The 18,701-nt window shown below is 37.8% G+C and overlaps 1 protein-coding gene across 2 annotated transcripts; it reads left to right on the top strand.

Annotated features, from left to right (window-relative positions):
- The first annotated feature begins 16,666 nt into the window (after window positions 1-16,666).
- On the top strand, window positions 16,667-18,413 carry pla2g12b (phospholipase A2, group XIIB). Of its 2 annotated transcripts, none has more exons than XM_037678530.1 (4): window positions 16,667-17,259; window positions 17,609-17,685; window positions 17,807-17,972; window positions 18,078-18,413. In XM_037678530.1, the coding sequence occupies exons 1-4, from the start codon at window positions 16,779-16,781 to the stop codon at window positions 18,194-18,196; spliced, it is 843 nt and encodes a 280-aa protein (XP_037534458.1). In that variant the 5' UTR covers window positions 16,667-16,778; the 3' UTR covers window positions 18,197-18,413. The 2 variants fall into 2 exon arrangements, with proteins under 2 accessions (XP_037534458.1, XP_037534457.1); XM_037678529.1 differs by having other exon boundaries at window positions 16,667-17,271.
- The last annotated feature ends 288 nt before the right edge of the window (window positions 18,414-18,701 follow it).

The raw sequence follows: 18,701 nt of genomic DNA, 5'->3' as shown, positions 1-18,701 counted from the left end.
CCAAAGGTTTTTTTGTCCTATGGGTTGGTTCCCGCTCCCGTCTGCTCACGTTAACTTCTTATCCCATACCGTCCCATTCATTTATATAAAAGTTGACAATCCGTGTGTTGTGTACAATCTTACGTTGAAAACCTGCGAAACAGTGAGTCCGCAAATGTCGAACCGCGAAATATCGAGGGACCACTGTAATTCACTCTGAAGTTTGACAACAACCCACAGAACTTACTGTTTCGATAAAAATTTACCGTAATCAAACCAAAACACTGTTATTTAGAAAATTGTCAGTGTAAACCGAAATGGGATATTTAACGTTCATTTTTTTTAGAGCTACTACAATTTTTTTATTTTAATTTTTGAATTACATCACAGGTCTTCATGCGGTCAAATAAACAACCCGCAGGGGGTTCCCGAAGGCTCAGAGCCCCGTGTTTTGGTCCCGCCCACTCTACAACATCAACATTGTGATTGGTTAAACTTCCTGTCAAATATTAAACAAACTCATCCTGGAGAGTCGGAGTGAGCTGTGCCTTCTCTCCTGGCAGTGAAGTCCTAACCAATGAGAAAGCTCCTTCAGACGTGTTTCTTACTGGAGATGCAAATCTAAAAGAATCTCACCGGATAAATATCTTCATAAGTTTCTTATTCAACCGCAAAGTAGTTTACAGAAAATAAGAGAACTTGGGAAAAGTCAAATAAATAAAAAAATAGAAAATATATTTTTTCACAAAAATATACAGTAGTCCCTTGCTACTTCGCAGCTCATTTATCGCAGACTCACTCTATCGCACTTTTTCAAAATAAGATTGGACATGACACACAATTGGCTGATTGATGGATGAGCTGCACGATCGGCATGGGATTTTTATTTAAAATAAATTATTTTAAATTATTTAGCACCTGCTGCACATTTGTGCAGCCCAGAGCTGCAGGATAAACTTCCTGCTGCAGCTGATCAGCTGTTCTCCGTGCAGAGCTGAGAAGTGGGCGTGGCCAAGAGCGCTTGTAGGTGGTAAAAATCAGACGAGGCAGGGAGCTGAAATCATGACATTCTGTGCTCTTTAAAAGCGTTTAGAGTTTAGAAACACTTTTTAGAATGTTGCAAGAGTGTGGGAAGGGTTTAAAATACCTTTACATATTTATATATAAATATATACATATATAAATAATAAAATAAACTACTTACTACTTGTACTACTATTCCTACTTTGCGGTTTTTCACTTATCACAGGTCTTCAGGGTACGGATCCCCCGCGATAAACGAGGGACTACTGTACATGTATATTAAAAAAACACAATCTCATATGTGCTGCATTTATGGGCCTTCAGTGAAGGTGTAGCAGGTCCTGAGGTTTCCCCACTGGTCAACATGCATTTTGGGGATTTCCAGTCTGGCTTTTTATGGTCTCTCCTGGTTCTTCTTCCATGGAGCCCATTATGATTTAAAATGTGACAGATGATGCAACGACCCCGAACTATCTGTTGACTTGTTTGATCCCTTTAAATCCACTGAACAGCTCATTATATATTTGCATACACCTGCGATACTAATTATGGTCACACACTTAATGCAAATATTAATAGTCGATTTAAGGGTCTCAACAATTGTGTTCATGCCATTATATTTTTGTAAAACAAATTTCAAATCTTTTTTTTTTGTATTTTTTGTATACTCTGCTATATTCTAAAGGCATGCAGATATACTGATTTTAACTGAATCATTTTGCACAAGAAATGAAGCTGTGAGAACACCAACAAACATATCCACATTGGTAACTGTGTTCAATGGTGGCAGCAACCCTCTTTGATTTTGGCAAAGAGCTTTCTGCAACAGGTAAGATACTACCTGCTTATAACCTTTGCACAGAATCCCTCTTCATAAAACCTAAGTATCAACGGTGACATGGCTTACATCCTATAACTCCAACCCTTTTAAGTTGGTTTGAAACATGCCTATCTCTGGGATTGCAACGCAAAAGTGCTGTTTGAATTTTTTTCTTGCAAGTGTGTGACAGACGTTTCAGTGATATCCAGGCTGTAGAAAGAGAGAAATCCTCCTTCGTGCACGCTTTTGTCAACTCATACTAGGAGCTACATTTGGACTCTTTCTGACGACTTTCCAAGATCTTCCAAAGGACAAATAGTTTTGTCTTAATCTGCCCTTTCCAGTGGACAATATCCCTCTAAGACTGAGATTTCTAGTATTTTCTTTTTGTTTGTTTTGTTTTTGTACGGCTGGTACTGTGAGTGTCACGAATGTACACCTTTTGACGAATGTTTTAGGTGTTTTTATAATTTTTTTTAATGCAGGTTCCACGTGTGCTCTCTTACTTTTTAGATTTGCTTCCAGTCAGCTTCAACAAAGAGCAACAAGCATGCACCTTACCTGAAGTTTCTGTGCAACTTTGCACACAGAGGCGTGCAGTGTGCACAATCTGGGATTTAGCTTGTACAGACGGAGATATGTGTTCTGATGGTGCTAAACCAACGGCAGTCGTGCACATTCTCTGTGTGCGTGTGTGTGTGGAGGTGTGTGTGTGTGCGTGCGAAAGCCTTTTCTTCGTTTTTCACTCCAGTCCCACCTGACATGGTGAAGTCACTGCACTGTCCCTTCTTTCCAGCACCGTTTGCATCCCATTGTCTGCACTATGTTTAGCTTCTGAACTTTATCATTATTATTATTATGAACTATAATAATATTATTGGTATTATTACTATTGTTATTTTCTTAATTAGAGTTCAATTTAAATTAACTTATATTTTTTATACAAAGAGGAATAACGTTTGCCGTTTTTGTTTTGTACAAAGTAAACATTAAGATAAATGAAACAGTCTAGACATGTTACTGTTACCGAGGATAACTGAGGAATGTCTCAACTGTAAATGTAAGAGCCGTAGCCCAAATGACTTTTATTAAATACGTATGTAAAAGGATAAAACGTGTCTCTGTGCCAAATTATTCTTCACGTTGTGTTTTTATTCTGCACGTTGTAACTTTAGAGATATGGTTGACCAGTCCTTAAATTGTAAGCATATTATGATTATGAAGGTCCAAATCTTTTTATATTTATTGTTTAGATATTTTCTTAATCTTGATTGTTACCTTTGGTTAGGTACGTTGATACATCGTCCCCACGGGAATCCAATTTAGATTCTGCAACGTGCATTTTAAAAAGCATTTTTTTTTAATCTGATATCTAATTATAATTTTTGCTATCATTAAGTGCACATGAAACTGTTTTACCTCGTCATTGTGTGAATGCTTATTATTCACACTATAGAGATCCAACATTCAGCTCTTTCAGGAGAAGGGTGCTATGAATTTTAGTATTGGTGCAACTTTAGCTTTTTGAAATATTTAACCTTTTTCATCCATTTTTTTCCTCATAGAAAATGAATTGAGCTCATTTTACATCCTTCATATCTTTAGATTTGTTCACAACAGTTTACTGATCCTTTCACATTTTGTAACATTTAAGCTTCTTTCAGCTTCCTTGTGCACATGTAAACAAACAACAATCAGTTTTCAGCTAATTTCGGCTGTTTTTCCAGCTGTGTTCTCCTTTCAGATCATTTTTATATTTTTTGTGCTGCTTCTAACATCTTGCTGCTAATTTCAGCTTGTTATGCTCCTTTCAGCATATTTCTTCAAGTTTCAGCTTTTTCTGCTATTTCAGCTACTATTTAGCTGTGCTATGCTAGTTTTAGCCTTGTCAGCAAATTCCACATTTGTTGGACTCATTTCAACCTTTTTCAACAACAATGTGATCTCTCCACTTCCTTCTGGTAATTTGAGTTTATTTCTGCTTTTTAGCTACTAATTCAGCTGTTTTTGGCAAAGTTCTGCTTTTTTCAGATATTATCAACTTTTTTGTGCTCATTTCTGCTTCTTTAGGCCCAATTGGGTACAATTGTGTTCTCTACTTTCTTCTGGGAATTTAATTTTTTTTCAGTTTTTTTAGTTACTGAGCTGATTTTTTTTTTTTTTTTTTTTTGCAAATTTCTGCTTTTTTCAGATAATTTCAATATTTTTATGCACATTTCTGCTTCTTTCAGCCTAATTGGGTACAATTGTGCTCTCTCGTTTTAATTCTGGTAATTTAAACTTTGTTGTGCCGTTTCAGCTACTTTTCAGCTATTTCTTGCTAATTTGGACATTTTTTAGCTAATTTTACTAATTACTTTTATTTATTTTGTGCTCATTTCTGCTTCTTTCAGCCTAATTGGGCACAATTGTGCTCTCTCGTTTTAATTCTGGTAATTTAAACTTCGTTCTGCTGTTTCAGCTACTTTTTTCAGCTATTTCTTGCTAATTTTGACCTTTTTTAGCTAATTTTACTAATTACTTTTATTTATTTTGTGCTAATTTCTGCTTATTTAAACCAAATTCAGCAAATATGTGTTCTTCATGCTTTCTTCTGCTAACTGAGGCTTGTTCTTCCATTTCAGTTACATTTCAGCTGTTTGTCATCAAGTTCTTCAGCAATAAGCATCACACTACAATTTTGCAGGACATGTAATTTATCTGTAGTTCAACATGACGTGCAGAAATATTTTCCCATCTTTTATGGCCTTTCAGTCAGTTTTACTTCAGAAGCATGCACAATTGGACATGTTATGATTGTTTTTGGGTAGGATGTGAATAACGAGTGTAAGCCATCGCTGAATGGCTTTTAGAGCCATTGCTACTCACTTTATCAAAATTAACTTTTTATGAGATTACCGTTTGCATTTATGGGTTCATCTCTGCTCAAAACAACTGAAAAATGACTCTACAAGCAGTTTCTGGCAATGAAATGTTTTAAATTTATTTTTAATTCACTGCAACATGTTCACACTTGGCAATAACCTCCGTAGACCTTTTAATGCATTCTTAGCTGCATTTTTAAAGTCATGATTGCTTCAAATGACACACGAATCTGAAATAAATCAAATGTGTGGTGCACTTGGTACTCTGTTCCCTCGTGTTCATCTTTGCCATCTGGGTGCTTTCCTATTCTGGTCACTCCAGCCCTGAGGCAGTTTCTTTCCTTTTTATATTCTTTTTTCTCTCTCGCCCTCTCATTAGGACTGTGTGTCTTTCTTGCAAGCTTTGAAAATAACCAGATAAAGGTGATTAAAAACATGCAAGATGTTTACAGTAAAATTTCCATGCAACTTCTGCAAACATTTCACACTATCTGTTAATTATTAAACTGTGAGAATCTGCAGGCAATGTAAAATGGGCTTCTGGCACTTCACTAGTTCTAATATTCAACTGAAAGTAAAATCAGTTCAACTTGAGCGTTAGCAGATGGTTTTAACCAGAAGGTATCCTTCTTTTTTTAATAACCTCTTCAGTTTTTTTTTTTCTTGAGGTTCATAATTGTATTTATTCTTAGGAAAGCACAAGTCTATTATGGTATGGATGAGAAAATACAATGTTGACACATTTGCACTAGCAAAAAAAGTTTATTCTGAAAACAATATTGTACAATGTAAAGTATAATATTAATTTTCTTGATATAACAGGCAAGATCAGTGGCTCCCAAACTTATGGTGCCAGAAAACAACAATTTGGAGGGGCTGAGAGGTTCTCCGGAAACCATAAAAAAATCAAGCAATTATTCCTACTGGCATGTTTTTGTTATAGATGTTATCAGATGTAAAAACAATAGCCTTAAATAAAATAGTTTGTGAAATTAATTTTTCTTCTATATTTATCTCTTTATTTATTTAACCATGTTTGTGTAGTTTAACCAAGAATATATGGGGTAGCAGATCTTGTTACTGTGGGTCAGAGGCTGACAGATTTGGGAACCACTCCTGGTGTTAGCTAACTCACCTTTTATTTATTTAATTATTTATTTATTTATTTATTTATTTATTTATTTTTATTTATTTTATTTTTTTTGCTAACTCACCTTTTCTAGTTTGTTCATTTTGCTAACTGTCAGTGGTGCGTTTAAGGTAGTTCGATATATGGGCTTCTAAAATCTTCTCACCTTTTTCTCATTAGTTGCAATCTCAGGTATCATGTATCTTAAAACGTACATTTATCTATCTACCAAGCGAAGTACATCAGCAGTATTTGTGTTAGAGCTTAATATCTAGATAACACCGTTAGTTGATGCTGTTTTACCACTTTGTTTTATTTTTGTTTTTAACACTCCTCTTTGTTCCGATTTTTTCCCGGACACTAAACGCAACAATCACTGAACTCTTTTGTCTCCATAGCAACCAAGTAACGTTAGCACAAAAACAGTCGCAACGAAAATTTGGTTTTGGCCGTAATTCCTTTTAAAAATACAGCCAACTAATAGGTGAGGTTTTTTTTTTTTATGATTACGTAGAGTTTGTTGTTGACAGCATTACATATACATTTGTATTATATTAATGTAAATTAAGTATAAAATTGTGAAAATGCACTCGCTGAACTCGTGGGCGCCATTGGTCCAATTCACCGTTTCCTGGTTGCTGACATTCAAAATGCAGCTTTTCGTTGGTTTCTGTAAAGAATAACCCGGATATTGTTGTTTAAGTGCATTGATGGTTTTTGTTAACATTTATTCGGATTAATCTAAGTTACACAAGTTTAAGTGCATGAGATATTTACTGAAGATTATTATTATTAGCCATAATTAATGGTAACATTCATTCATTCAACCTTTATTTATACAGGCTAGCTTGATCCACGTGGACTCATTTGCAAGAGAGAGCTGTAACACCACAAACTATGGAAGTAAAAGTTATTACATTATCACTTGTGAGTCTTTAACCAGCTTTACATTCATTCTGTTTACCTCACAGCCATGTTTAGCAGCCAGAATGAGAAGCAGGGCTTTGGGAGTGATGTGCACTCTGCTGAAGAGGCGCAGGCGGCTCATATTCTGACTTGCACTTCGGGCCATCTGCAGCCCGGCAGCCTGAACCAGAGTCAGCCTCCCACAGAGATGAAGCACCTTTACTGGAGCGTGTCTCAGAGCCGAGAAGAAACTCCAAGCTCCCTGACGCTCAAGAAGAGACAGACAAAGACGCCGGCCAGCGTCAGGACAAATGAAATTAAAGCGTCTCCCTCTGAGATCACCCCTGGCTCTGCTTCTGTAGAGTCTGAGAGCTCGAGGTCAGAACAAGATCGGGACAAAGATTATTCATCACATGCAGGCACAAGAGACGATCCAGCTCCAGCTCAAACTGAATCCAGTTCTTCAAACTTTTTGTCAAGCCACCTACAAGACTGTTCTCAGAAAGAGTCTAAGTTTTCCTCTTGCCCCGAGGGGAACAGGCAAATGTCCTCAAGCCGCTCAGACCACGAAATGATGAAACACGAAGAAGTCAGAACCGAACAGGACATTGGGGCTGAAAGACATGCTGCTGAAGAGCATGAGAGGAAACTACAAAAGGTAAAAAAAAAAAAAAAAACACCTAAAACATGACCTTAGCAAAACTGAGTTAGTAAATTCATAATAATAAATGTGTATCACATTCTGTGTGTTACTGTTTCGCACAGGAGTTGAAGAAGTTGTCTGCACAGGACCGGCCCAGCAGAGACCGCCTTGCGGTGTTCAGTGACGTCTTTGATGATGTATGTGAAGGCTCGCCAGTATTTGGACGCATCCTGAGGGAAATCAAGGTTTTTCCATTTCCTCTGTACCCAGCAGCACATTTTTAGCATGCGCCGTCAGATAGATGTGTTTGAGCCGAGAGAGACCGAGTCCCTGGTGTCGTAAGTAGAGCAACCACCAGAACCTGGTCTTCATGCGTCACGGAGCAGGACTTCAGAGAGCAACGGTCCCATCACGGCTTTCTCACATGAAACGTATCGTGTCATGCAGGTTTCTTTTCTTCGACCTGACATCGCTGCTCGAGCGTTCAGTCGAACAGCTTTACAGATGTGGAAGTTTGCACAGCTGGCTGAGTGTTTCTCACTTCTGCAGATCTGAATTTAAATGATTGCGGCTTTTGCAAACATTTGCTGACAATGACAGGTTGACGTCAACTGAAACCATTTGGATTATGTTCTGTATCTTTTATGTACAATTATTGCTGTAGAATAACATGTAAAAAAAAAAAAACTTATTTTGTGCACATCTGTAGAACCTGGATTTTTTTTAATTCAATTTCTATAATAAATCTAAAACCTGAAGTATTTGTTCATCAAGATGAGTAGATTCAAAACAAAATGATCATCGTGTGAATGTTTATGAAGCATTCACACTACATCCATTTTTCTTTCCTACGTTTCTGGGCATCTTTCACGTTTCACAATTTTTGTGCTCTTTCAACTGATCATAAATCAAAACGTTCAGCTTGTTCAAGAGAAGGGTGCTATTGCAGCTTTAGCTTTTTGAAATATTTAGCCTTTTCTGTCACATTTTTTTTCTCATAAAAAATGAATTGAGCTCATTTTACTTCCTTTAATTTGTTAGATCTGTTTACAACCTTTTACTGCTCCTTGCATATGTTGTTTTGCTTCAGCTTCTTTCAGAGTCAGAGTCAGAGTCAGAGTTTCTTTATTGTCATTCGCACCTCATGTGGTACATGTGGTGGAGCGAAATTATGTACACAGGGTCCCAGTTACATCCAACAATAAAATGTATAAGAAAAACAGTAATAACATCTAAGATATGAACTAAGAAAAACATCAACTAAATATACACTAAGCACTCATAACATAAAACATTGAACATCAGCACAAACATGAACATGAGTCTGTGAGCAGATGTGCACGCATGAACACATCAACATTGAAACAGATCAGCAGCAACATGATATGGTTTTTCACAGTGATTATTCTAGTTAGAGATTCATGAGTCTAACAGCCTCAGGGTAGAAGCTGTTCCTCAGTCTAGTGGTTCTACACTTAATGCTCCTTAACCTCCTTCCTGAGGGGAGTGGGGCAAAAAGTGTGTGTGCTGGGTGGGTGGGGTCCTTCATGATGCAGGTGGCCCTCTTCCTGCATCTGGAGGTGTAGATGTCTGTGATGGTGGGGAGACTGATTCCGACAGATTTCTGTGCAGCCTTCACCACTCTCTGCAAAGCTTTTCTTTCTGCAGCTGTGCAGCCTCCATGCCACACATTGATGCTCGAGCACAGGATGCTCTCCACTGCACACCTGTAGAAGGAGGTGAGGACTGAGCTTCCCAGACCAGCTCGCCTCAGCCGTCTGAGGAAGTAGAGTCTCTGATGAGCTTTCTTGATCAGGCTGGTGGTGTTGTTGCTCCAGCTGAGGTTGTCATTCATGTGTACACCCAAGTACTTGTAGCTGGAGACCACTTCCACCGCAGATCCTCTTATGTTCAGGGGGGTGTAGGTGTTTTTGTTCCTTCTGAAGTCCACAATCATCTCCTTTGTCTTCTTCACATTGATGTGAAGGTTATTCTCTCTGCACCAGCTCTCCAGGTGTTCCACCTCCTGCCTGTAGCTGGACTCATCATTGTTTGTGATGCATCTCACCACCGCTGTATCATCTGCAAACTTTACAATGTGACAGCCTGGATGGGTAGCTGCACAATCATATGTGAGCAGAGTAAACAGGAGGGGGCTCAACACACATCCCTGAGGAGAGCCAGTGCTGAGGGTTATGGTGGAGGAGGAGAGGTTGTGGATCCTCACTAACTGTGGTCTGTTTGTTAAAAAGTCTAGTACCCAGTTGCAGATGGAGGGGCTTAGTCCTAGTGTGGATAGTTTGTCCATCAGGGTTTGGGGGATCATGGTGTTGAAGGCGGATGTGAAGTCCACAAAGAGCATACGGACGTAAGAGTTTTTCTGCTCCAGGTGGTTGAGTGCAGTGTGGACCACAGAGGAGATTGCATCCTCTGTTGATCGGTTCTCACGGTATGCGTACTGATGAGGGTCCTCGTTGATGTTGATGGTTGTTTTGATGTGAGTCATGACCAGTTTTTCGAAGCATTTAGCGACTATCGGGGTGAGGGCCACTGGCCGATAGTCATTCATTTCAGCCTCTTTGTGCAAATTTAAACTTATTTTCAGCTAATTTCAGCTGGTTTTTTCAGCTGTTTTGTGATCCTTTTAAATTCTTAATGCTAACTACAATGTTTTTGTACTTCTAACTTATTTCTGCTAATTTCAGCTTATTTATTCAAGTTTAATCTTTATCTGATATTTCAGCTACTATTTAGCTGTTTTTATCATAATCAGCTTTTTCAGCTAATTCCACGTTTTGGTTTTCATCATAATTCAGTAAAATGGGCTCTCTCCACTTCCTTCTGGTAATTTAAGTGCTTTTTTTGCTTTTTAAGCTACTTTTCAGCTGGGGGGATTTTTTGTGCTAATTTCAGCTTTTTTCCAATAATTTCCACTTTTTAGTGCTCATTTCTGCTTCTTTCAGCCCACTTGGGCACATTCTTTCTGCTTTCTTCTGCTAGATTAAGCTTGTTTTACTTTTTCAGCTAGCTTTTTAGCATTATTTTTTAGCTAATTTCAGCTGTTACATACATTCAAGTTTCCCATGGTAATTTCTGCTACTTTTAGCCTAATTAACTTATTTCTGCTAATTTCAGCTTGTTACGATCCTTTCAGCTTTTTTCTTCTAGTTTCTTCCTTTTCTGCTATTTCAGCTACTTTTTAAGCTGTTTTTGTGCTAAATTTAGCTCTTGCAGCTAATTCCACTTTTTTAAGCTCATTTCAGCTCCTTCCACTTCCTTCTGGTAGTTTAAGCTTCTTTCTGCCTTTTCAGCTATTTTTCAGTCATGTTTTGCTAATTTCAGCTTTTTTTTTTTTTGTTGCTAATTTCCTAATTTTGTGCTCATTTCTGCTTCTTTAAACATAATTCATCAAATATGTGTTCTGTTTTCTTCTGCTAACTCAGGCTTGTTCTTCCATTTCAGCTACATTTCAGCATGATTTTAGCTCATTTCAGCTGTTTTTCAGCAATAAGCAGTCACACTGCATTTTTGCAAGAGATTCAATTTCTGTTGATTTTTCTGTTTTATAAATAAATTTATTACCAGCAAACATTGAATAAAATATATATTTTTTCCAGACAGAATATGATTTGTATGTGAATCACTTGATGGATTCCCAGTCGTCACAACACAACACGGTAAAGTTATTTGCCCTTAAATTTTATAAGTAATAATAAAGAAACAAACATTTTCATGGCTTATACAGTATTAATATTTTTCTGTTAAAGGTTCCCGTTTATTAGCTGATTCACAGCTTGCATAAACTGTTAACTTTGTGTTGCAATCATTTATAAAACTCATACACAAAACCTGCATATTCCGTTTTATTTTTCCTGTGTAAGGACAATAAATCAAAAATATTGTTTTATAACATGTAAAAGAGTTCAACCCTGCAATATGACAAAATGTAAAACCTTATCTGTGAGAGGCAAAAATAAAAGTAATCCATTTAACTAATAAAAATGTACTCAAACAAGTTTAAAAAATAGAAACTTTGCTTTATTTCCTGCTGTGTTTAAATAAAGTAAACGGAGTTTTTGTGTTACAGTGGCCGACAGATTCAGTTAAAGATGCAAACAATGTGAAAGTAAGTGAAGTGGAGCTGGATGATGCCGTGGAAGAAGTTTATAAGCTACAGCAAGAGGCCAGAAGAGCTCTGGAGGAGAATAGACGGTACTGCAATGATTTATTGAACAAACAATATACAGTATTGTACCCTTTTTTCACATGTTAGCGAGTTTAACCTTGTTCTTTTCTATTATTAGACTCCAACACGAGTTAGAAAACACTCCAGTCAGAAAGAACCTGGAGGACAGTAGCATAAAGAGTGAGTCTCTTGTCAACCCTGGCATGCTTAATCAATAGTGAACTACGTTTAAACATTTGCTACTTTTTATAGCTTCCTACAGGGTGAGTAGCAAGCAGAGAACAGCTACTTATTTCACTTTATCATGCAAACAACATAAAGAGCTTTGTGCCGTTTTTGACTAAGTGGTATGTATGCAGGAGCACCAACCCGTCATTATTTGCTGTTTTGCATTGACATTCCTGTTCTCTGTGTTCTGGCAGCTGCATCTTTGTGTGGGACTGCTGCTGATGGCACCGCCCAGCTCCAGAGGTGTCAGGTACTGAACATGTGGAAGGAGATCCAAGAGTTGGAGGAGGAGATTCAAGAAAAGCTGGCGTCTGCTGCTACAACTGCTGCCCCTGGAAGACCGACCAAAGATGTGGAGGTGCTAAAGTACACCTGATTTACATCAACACCCAGGCATCAGGACGTTTACCTGATGACTGATTAAAATGCATGAACATGATATTCACCTATTTTTCTCTTTTCTTTTTTTTTTTTTGCATCCTTCCAAACTGAAAAATAAAAAGCCAATAGACCAGGGCTATTCAAGTAGCGGCCCGCGGGCCATTTCCGGCCCACAGTTGACTTCAATTTGGCCCATCCATCCATCCATTATCTTTTACCCGCTTCTTCCATTTTGGGTCACAGGGGTCGCCGGTGCCCATGTCCAGCAATCACTGTGCGAGGGGCGGGGTACACCCTGGACGGGTCGCAAGTCCATCACAGGGACACACAGAGACAAACGAGACAAACAACCATTCACTCTCTCACTCTCACCTAGGAACAATTTAGAGTTACCAATCAGCCTAACATGCATGTTTTTGGTCTGTGGGAGGAAACCGAAATACCTGGAGAAAACCCACGCATGCATTGAGGGAACATGCAAACTCCACCCAGAAAGGCCCCCGGACCGGGGTTTGAACCGGGGACCTGCTCGCTGAGAGGCAGCAGCTCTACCAGTTGCGCCACCGTGCTGCCCTAATCCAGCCCACTTAATTAAAATTAAAATTAAATATATATATATATATATAAATAAATAATTATTATATATATTTTTTTAGGGTTCTGGGTTTGGGGTTCTGTTGCATTTATGATTCAATGCAATAAAATAAACACATTTAAAAGGTAACAGATCATTGTAATACTTGGTTTATTTACGTATTGACTTTAATTGCAGGATGTCCGGCCCCTGAGCTGCTGGCTCTCAGAAACTGTGCCCCCCTGAGCAGTTTAGTTGAATAGTCCGTAGCCTCAAATGACCATATAAGGAACGTTAACAAGGCGAGAGAGTTTAACAACAAATTTCATATTTTCAATGTATGCACTGCTTTGAGGCACTATGCAAAACGATTCTAGCTATATTTTTAAGGATCTGCAGGACAACATCAACGTGGCGCTGGACAGAGAGAAGAGAAACTAGGCCGTAAGACGGTATGTGGTGTATCACACACACTGCACTGTGTGTATGGGACCTTTTGTGACTGAGTTTTTAATGTGTGTGTGTTTCAGCACAGGTTGTTGTGGACACTTCTCCAAATACATGATGACAAGCTAACCAAAGACTCTTGAAGTCAGAAAGTATGTTCAAAATGATAAAATACAGACAAAAATTATACTAGATTGGTATATTCAACAAAAAGCAAGAAACACAATGTATAAAAAAATTGTTAATATTAAGTTCAAGTTAAGTTTATTGTCATTCACATCACGTGGTACATGAGGTGGAATAAAATTATGTACACTGGGTCCCAGTTACACCCAAAAATAGCAAAATATAAAGTGTAAAAAGAACAGTGATTTTCCTGATTAGAGATTCATGAGTCTGACAGCCTCAGGGTAGAAGCTGTTCCTCAGTCTAGTGGTTCTACACTAATGCACCTCAACCTCCTTCCTGAGGGGAGCGGGGCAAAAAGTGTGTGTGCTGGGTGAGTGGGGTCCTTCATGATGCAGTTAAATGCAATTAAAGTAGTAAAGCAATAATCATGACAGCACTCAAGTTAATTAACCTTTATTTATTTTTATTTATTTTTACTGAACAATGCTTTTAAACATTCCTAGAGGAAAAACTATATACAGCTGTAGCTACAACTTGAATTCAAATAATTTGTTAAAGTCTAAGCTCTGACTGGATCGATGCACAAGACAGATAAACTTTGTTTGAAGGAGATTTAATTTAATATTTATTTGTTCTTTTCAGTTGTGGCAACACAGCCAAACTGGTCTTATGATGAGCTATAAAAATCTGAGGAATCCATTTTCCAAGAAGCTGCCACTTTTGACCGAAACTCCCTCGGGTATTTTACTTCTATCTAGTTTCATTTAGTCAAATTTTGTTTTACTGCACAAAACAACACAAAGTTTAAAGAAAAACTCTAGTAAAAAACATTTATAAATGTTGCTCCATAAAAGGATTTTGTTTATGTTACATTTTTAGGCTTATTGTGAAACCACAAAGAAAAATTTGTGCGTTTTTGATTTTATTACTTTTTTTATTTTTTATTTATATACATTTTAATCCAAAAATACAATACACTTGTGTAAATGTGTAAGCTATTTGATTTGCTTAATCCTACTTTACTAATAGTCTAGAAGTAGTTTATTATATTAGCTGATAAATTCATACAGGGGAGTAATAGAGGTTTACTTTAATGGGAAGTTTAAAAAGTTTGTATGTACTCACTCAAACATGAAAAGTATGGCCGTCCCTTACAAATGACATAAACACAACTGGAGTAATAATTGTTATTTGTGCTGCAGACTCTGAGTCAGTTCTTCAATATGTAAGATGTACATAACAAAGGTGAGCATTCAATTTAGTGGAAATGTTTTTAAAAAAGTAAGAGCAAACAAGATCAATTGCATTTCCTGCAAAAATGCATTGTTCATGCTTATTGCTAAAGAACTTGCTCACAAAAACAGCCGAAATTAGCTGAAATGGAAGAACAAGCCAAAGTTAGTAGAAGAAAGCAGAAGGAACACATATTTGCTGAATTGTGTTTAAATAAGCAGAAATGAGCAACAAGTTAGGAAATTAGCTAAAAAACGCTGAAATTAGCAACAATAACAAAAAGGCTGAAAAATAAGTGCAAAGGCAGAAAGAAACTTAAACTTCCAGAAGGAAGTGGAAAAAGCTGAAATTATCTTTAATAAAAATGTGGAATTAGCCAAAAAAAGCTAAATTCAGCACAAAAGCAGCTAAATGGTAGCTGAAATAGCATAAAAGCTGAAACTATAGAAATAAATTGAAAGGAGCATAACAAGCTGAAATTAGCAGAAAGAAGTTAATTAGGCTGAAAGTAGCTGAAATTACCACAAAAACTTGAATTGATCCGAAATCAGCTGAAATTAGCTAAAAAATGCTAAAAAGTTAGCTGAAAATCTAGAACAAGCTTAAATTAGCAGAAGTAGAGAGAGCACAATTTTCATTCAATCTTTATTTATACAGGTTAGTCCCATTGAGCCTCAGGGTCTCATTTACAAGAGAAACCTGATTTTAACAGAGTGAAGACAACAGTGGAACAACAAAGACAACAATAAACAATCATGAAGGATGCATACAAAATGTTTTTTTTTAACAAGTGACAATAAAATGGTAAATTAAAATGGTAAATTTTGTCCAATTAGGCTGAAAGATGCATAAATGAGCACAAAAACGTAGAAATTATCTGAAAAAAACAACAACAACAAAATTAAATTAGAAAAAAACCTGCTGAAAAGTGGCTAAAACCCAGAAAGAAGCTTAAATTACCAGAAGGAAGTGGAGATAGCACATTTTTGACGAATTAACTTGAAAGAAGTTGAAATGAGTGCAAAATTATGAAATTAGCTGAAAACAATTAAATTACCATAAGCTAAAATAGCAGAAAAAGCTGAAACTTGCAGAAATAAGCTGAAAGGAGTATAACAAGCTGAAATTAGCAGAAATAAGTTAGAAGAAGCACAAACATGTTTTAGTTAGCAGAAATAATCTGACAGGAGCACAAAATAGCTGGAAAAACAGCTGAAATTAGCTAAAAGTAGTTGAACTTTAAAAAAAAAATTGCACAAGGAAGCTGAAAAAAGCTGAACCAGAACAAAAAGTGAAAGGAGCAGTAAAAGGTTGTAAACAGATGTAAAGAGATGAAGGATGTAAAATGAGCTCAATTCATTTTCTAGGATAAAAAAAAATGGCAGAAAAGGCGAAATATTTCAAAAAGTTAGAGTTGCATCAATACCAAAAGTCATAGCACCCTTCTCTTGAACAAGCGGAAAGTTTTGATTTATGATTTGTTGAAATAGCACAAAAATTGTGGAACAAAAAATATGCTGAAAAATGTACAGAAGAAAAATGGATCACAATAGTGTGAATGCGTCATAAACATTGACAGTATTATTCTAAACACAAGAGGGCAGTAGAGTCATGTGAGAAAAGTTCACTGTGGAATAAACAGTGATTTGCATTAAAGCCATTGTCCTTTACTGGCTTTATTTATTATTTTCCACATATTTCATTGTTGTTTTTATGTATCTGTTCCTCTTAATAAGCTTTAAAAACAGTAGCAGCCACTTCTCTCAAAAGTCAAACGATAACATTATTCTTGTCTCTGTTTTTATTTAGTGCTGAGTGAAAATGAAAAACCAGTAAAAATAGTTTGAGGTTGGTCATGTCTTGAGAAAGGGGAAGATGAGCATCTCAGGAAATACAAACATTTTCCATTATTTTCACGTGATTCAAGTAATAAAAATCACATTAAGACTTTGTGACCGCACCGTGGTGAAGACATTTGATATGTTTAAAAATCACTGTAAATGAGAGAATTAAGAGAACTCTAAAAAGGTTTTCAGCGGACTGATACGGTGCGACCTTTGCCCCTGATATGACAAAGTGCCTTGCTGTCTGCTAGAGCCTAATCAGAGGTCAAAGTCTGCCTCCAGGCTGACAGTCAGAACGAACAGCCGGTGTTTTTGTCCTGGAGCTCTTTCTTTTTGGAAACACCTCACTCTGTGGACGTGCACCTCTGTTTGACTGGTGCCAGTTCGCCATCATGTTGCTCCGGACTGCAGCCCTGCTGCTCCTCTGCACATCTTTAGGCATATGTGCCACTTTAGGCTACTACCAGACTGACGCTAAGGAGGAGGGGGAGGCTGCCGCTGTGAGGTCAGCTGCTGCGAGTCAGGCCGATGGTGCAGCTAAACACTTCACATCAGCTAAAACACTTCCAGTGGATAACCAGAGAGCTGACCGAGCCGAAGAGGAGGTCCACGTTGCTGGAGACCACCCCGCTCTGGAAGTTCTTACTAAAGAAGCCATCACCCAGGAACAGCCTCCTCCTGCAGACGAAGACAACGAGATCAAACCAGTCCAGACCAACAAGTCCCCAAAGAAACCTGTTGCTCAAGAAGAGGAGAGCAGCTGGAGCCTAAACTCAATCAGAAACAGTTTTCAGACTGTGCACGGATACTTCGACTCCCTTGTGGAGCTGGTTGGAGGACGCAACGGTGTGTGTCAGTACCGCTGCAGATATGGTGAGAATAATGGTGAGGGATTTTTTTTAACTAATCTAATATTGACTTTGTTAGTTTTAGTGACCTGAAAAGACTCGATTGTAGCAAAGGCACCTACGAGGTATAAACTTCTGTTTTTGTGAATATATTTGATCTCATTTTAAAACAATCAATATGTTTTGTCCTAAAGGCCACTGTTATTGAATCTTGACCGCGTAACTTTATCAGTATGGGAGGAAACTGTCTCTTTAGTTGATCAATCAAATCAAATGTTCTCATCTGACAGCAGATGTTGACTATGAGGATGTAACATTCACTCACACGATGCACTTTATTTAAAGAGCTAAATGCAGCTTGTGTTCCTTCTCAGGAGATCCTCCACGTCCTCGGCCCGGCTACCAGCTGCCAGAGCCCAACGGCTGCAGCTCCTCTCTGGTGGGATTCCAGGTGAATGCAGCTGTAGGTGGCCTCTTCATAGCACCAACAGCTCAGCATGTGGATATCTGGTCCGTTGTAGAGTGTCTGTTGGTAAACTGTGCTGACACGACGACGTTCTGTGTTTTGGCAGCTCGACATGGGAATCCCGGCTATGACCAAGTGCTGCAACCAGCTCGACGTTTGCTACGACACCTGCGGCCTGAGCAAGTACGACTGCGATGACGAGTTCCGCTCCTGTCTGCACGACATCTGCTCTGACCTCAAGAAGAGCTTGGGGTTTGTCTCCAAAGTACAAGGTGAGAAGTTAACAGAAATGTTCAGCTGTATACTTTGACCTTCATTCTTATACTGCACTACTGAGAGTCACCAAAAAGTAACAAGTACACGTCCCTCCCCTTCAGCTTGTGAATCGATGGCAGATGCCCTCTACAACACGGTGTGGACTCTCGGCTGCAGGCCTTACATGAACAGCCAGAGGGCAGCGTGTCTCTGCGAGGGAGAGGAGAGGGACGAACTGTGACACCCAACAAGGGGAAGGTCGACCCCTCTACTTTCAAAGATAAATAACAGTCATGGATATTTATAAATTACACCCTGCTTTGATAAGCTTCTTGTGAGACAGAAGAGAAAGGTCCACAGACCAGGAATAAAAAAAATTCCGAATAGAAAATTCAAGGGAACTATTTTACTGATAATAAATGCTTGAACACTATGGGGTGCTGTTTGTAAAGTTACACTGTCAAAAATTAACAGCAATATTTTGGTTTATTTAGTCATAAGAGCTCCCCCCCCCCCCCCCCAAGTTATATTTTCACCATGTAATTCATACATTTATAAATGCCATTGTGCCAAACTAAATATTTCATTTACAAGCTAAATGTTTAGTTTACAAACTAAATATTTAATTTTCAAGTTAAATATTTAGTTAGCAAGCTAAATATTTAGTTCCACACTAAGTATTTAGTTTACAAACTAAATGTTTATGTCCAAGCTAAACATTTAATTTACAAACTAAATATTTAACC

This window comes from Nematolebias whitei, chromosome 1, assembly GCF_014905685.2.
Source record: "Nematolebias whitei isolate Nwh7 chromosome 1, NemWhi1, whole genome shotgun sequence".
In the NCBI taxonomy this organism is placed as follows: domain Eukaryota; kingdom Metazoa; phylum Chordata; class Actinopteri; order Cyprinodontiformes; family Rivulidae; genus Nematolebias; species Nematolebias whitei.
Note: the sequence above shows the minus strand (reverse complement) of the source record. Positions and strands in the feature narration are given on the sequence as shown.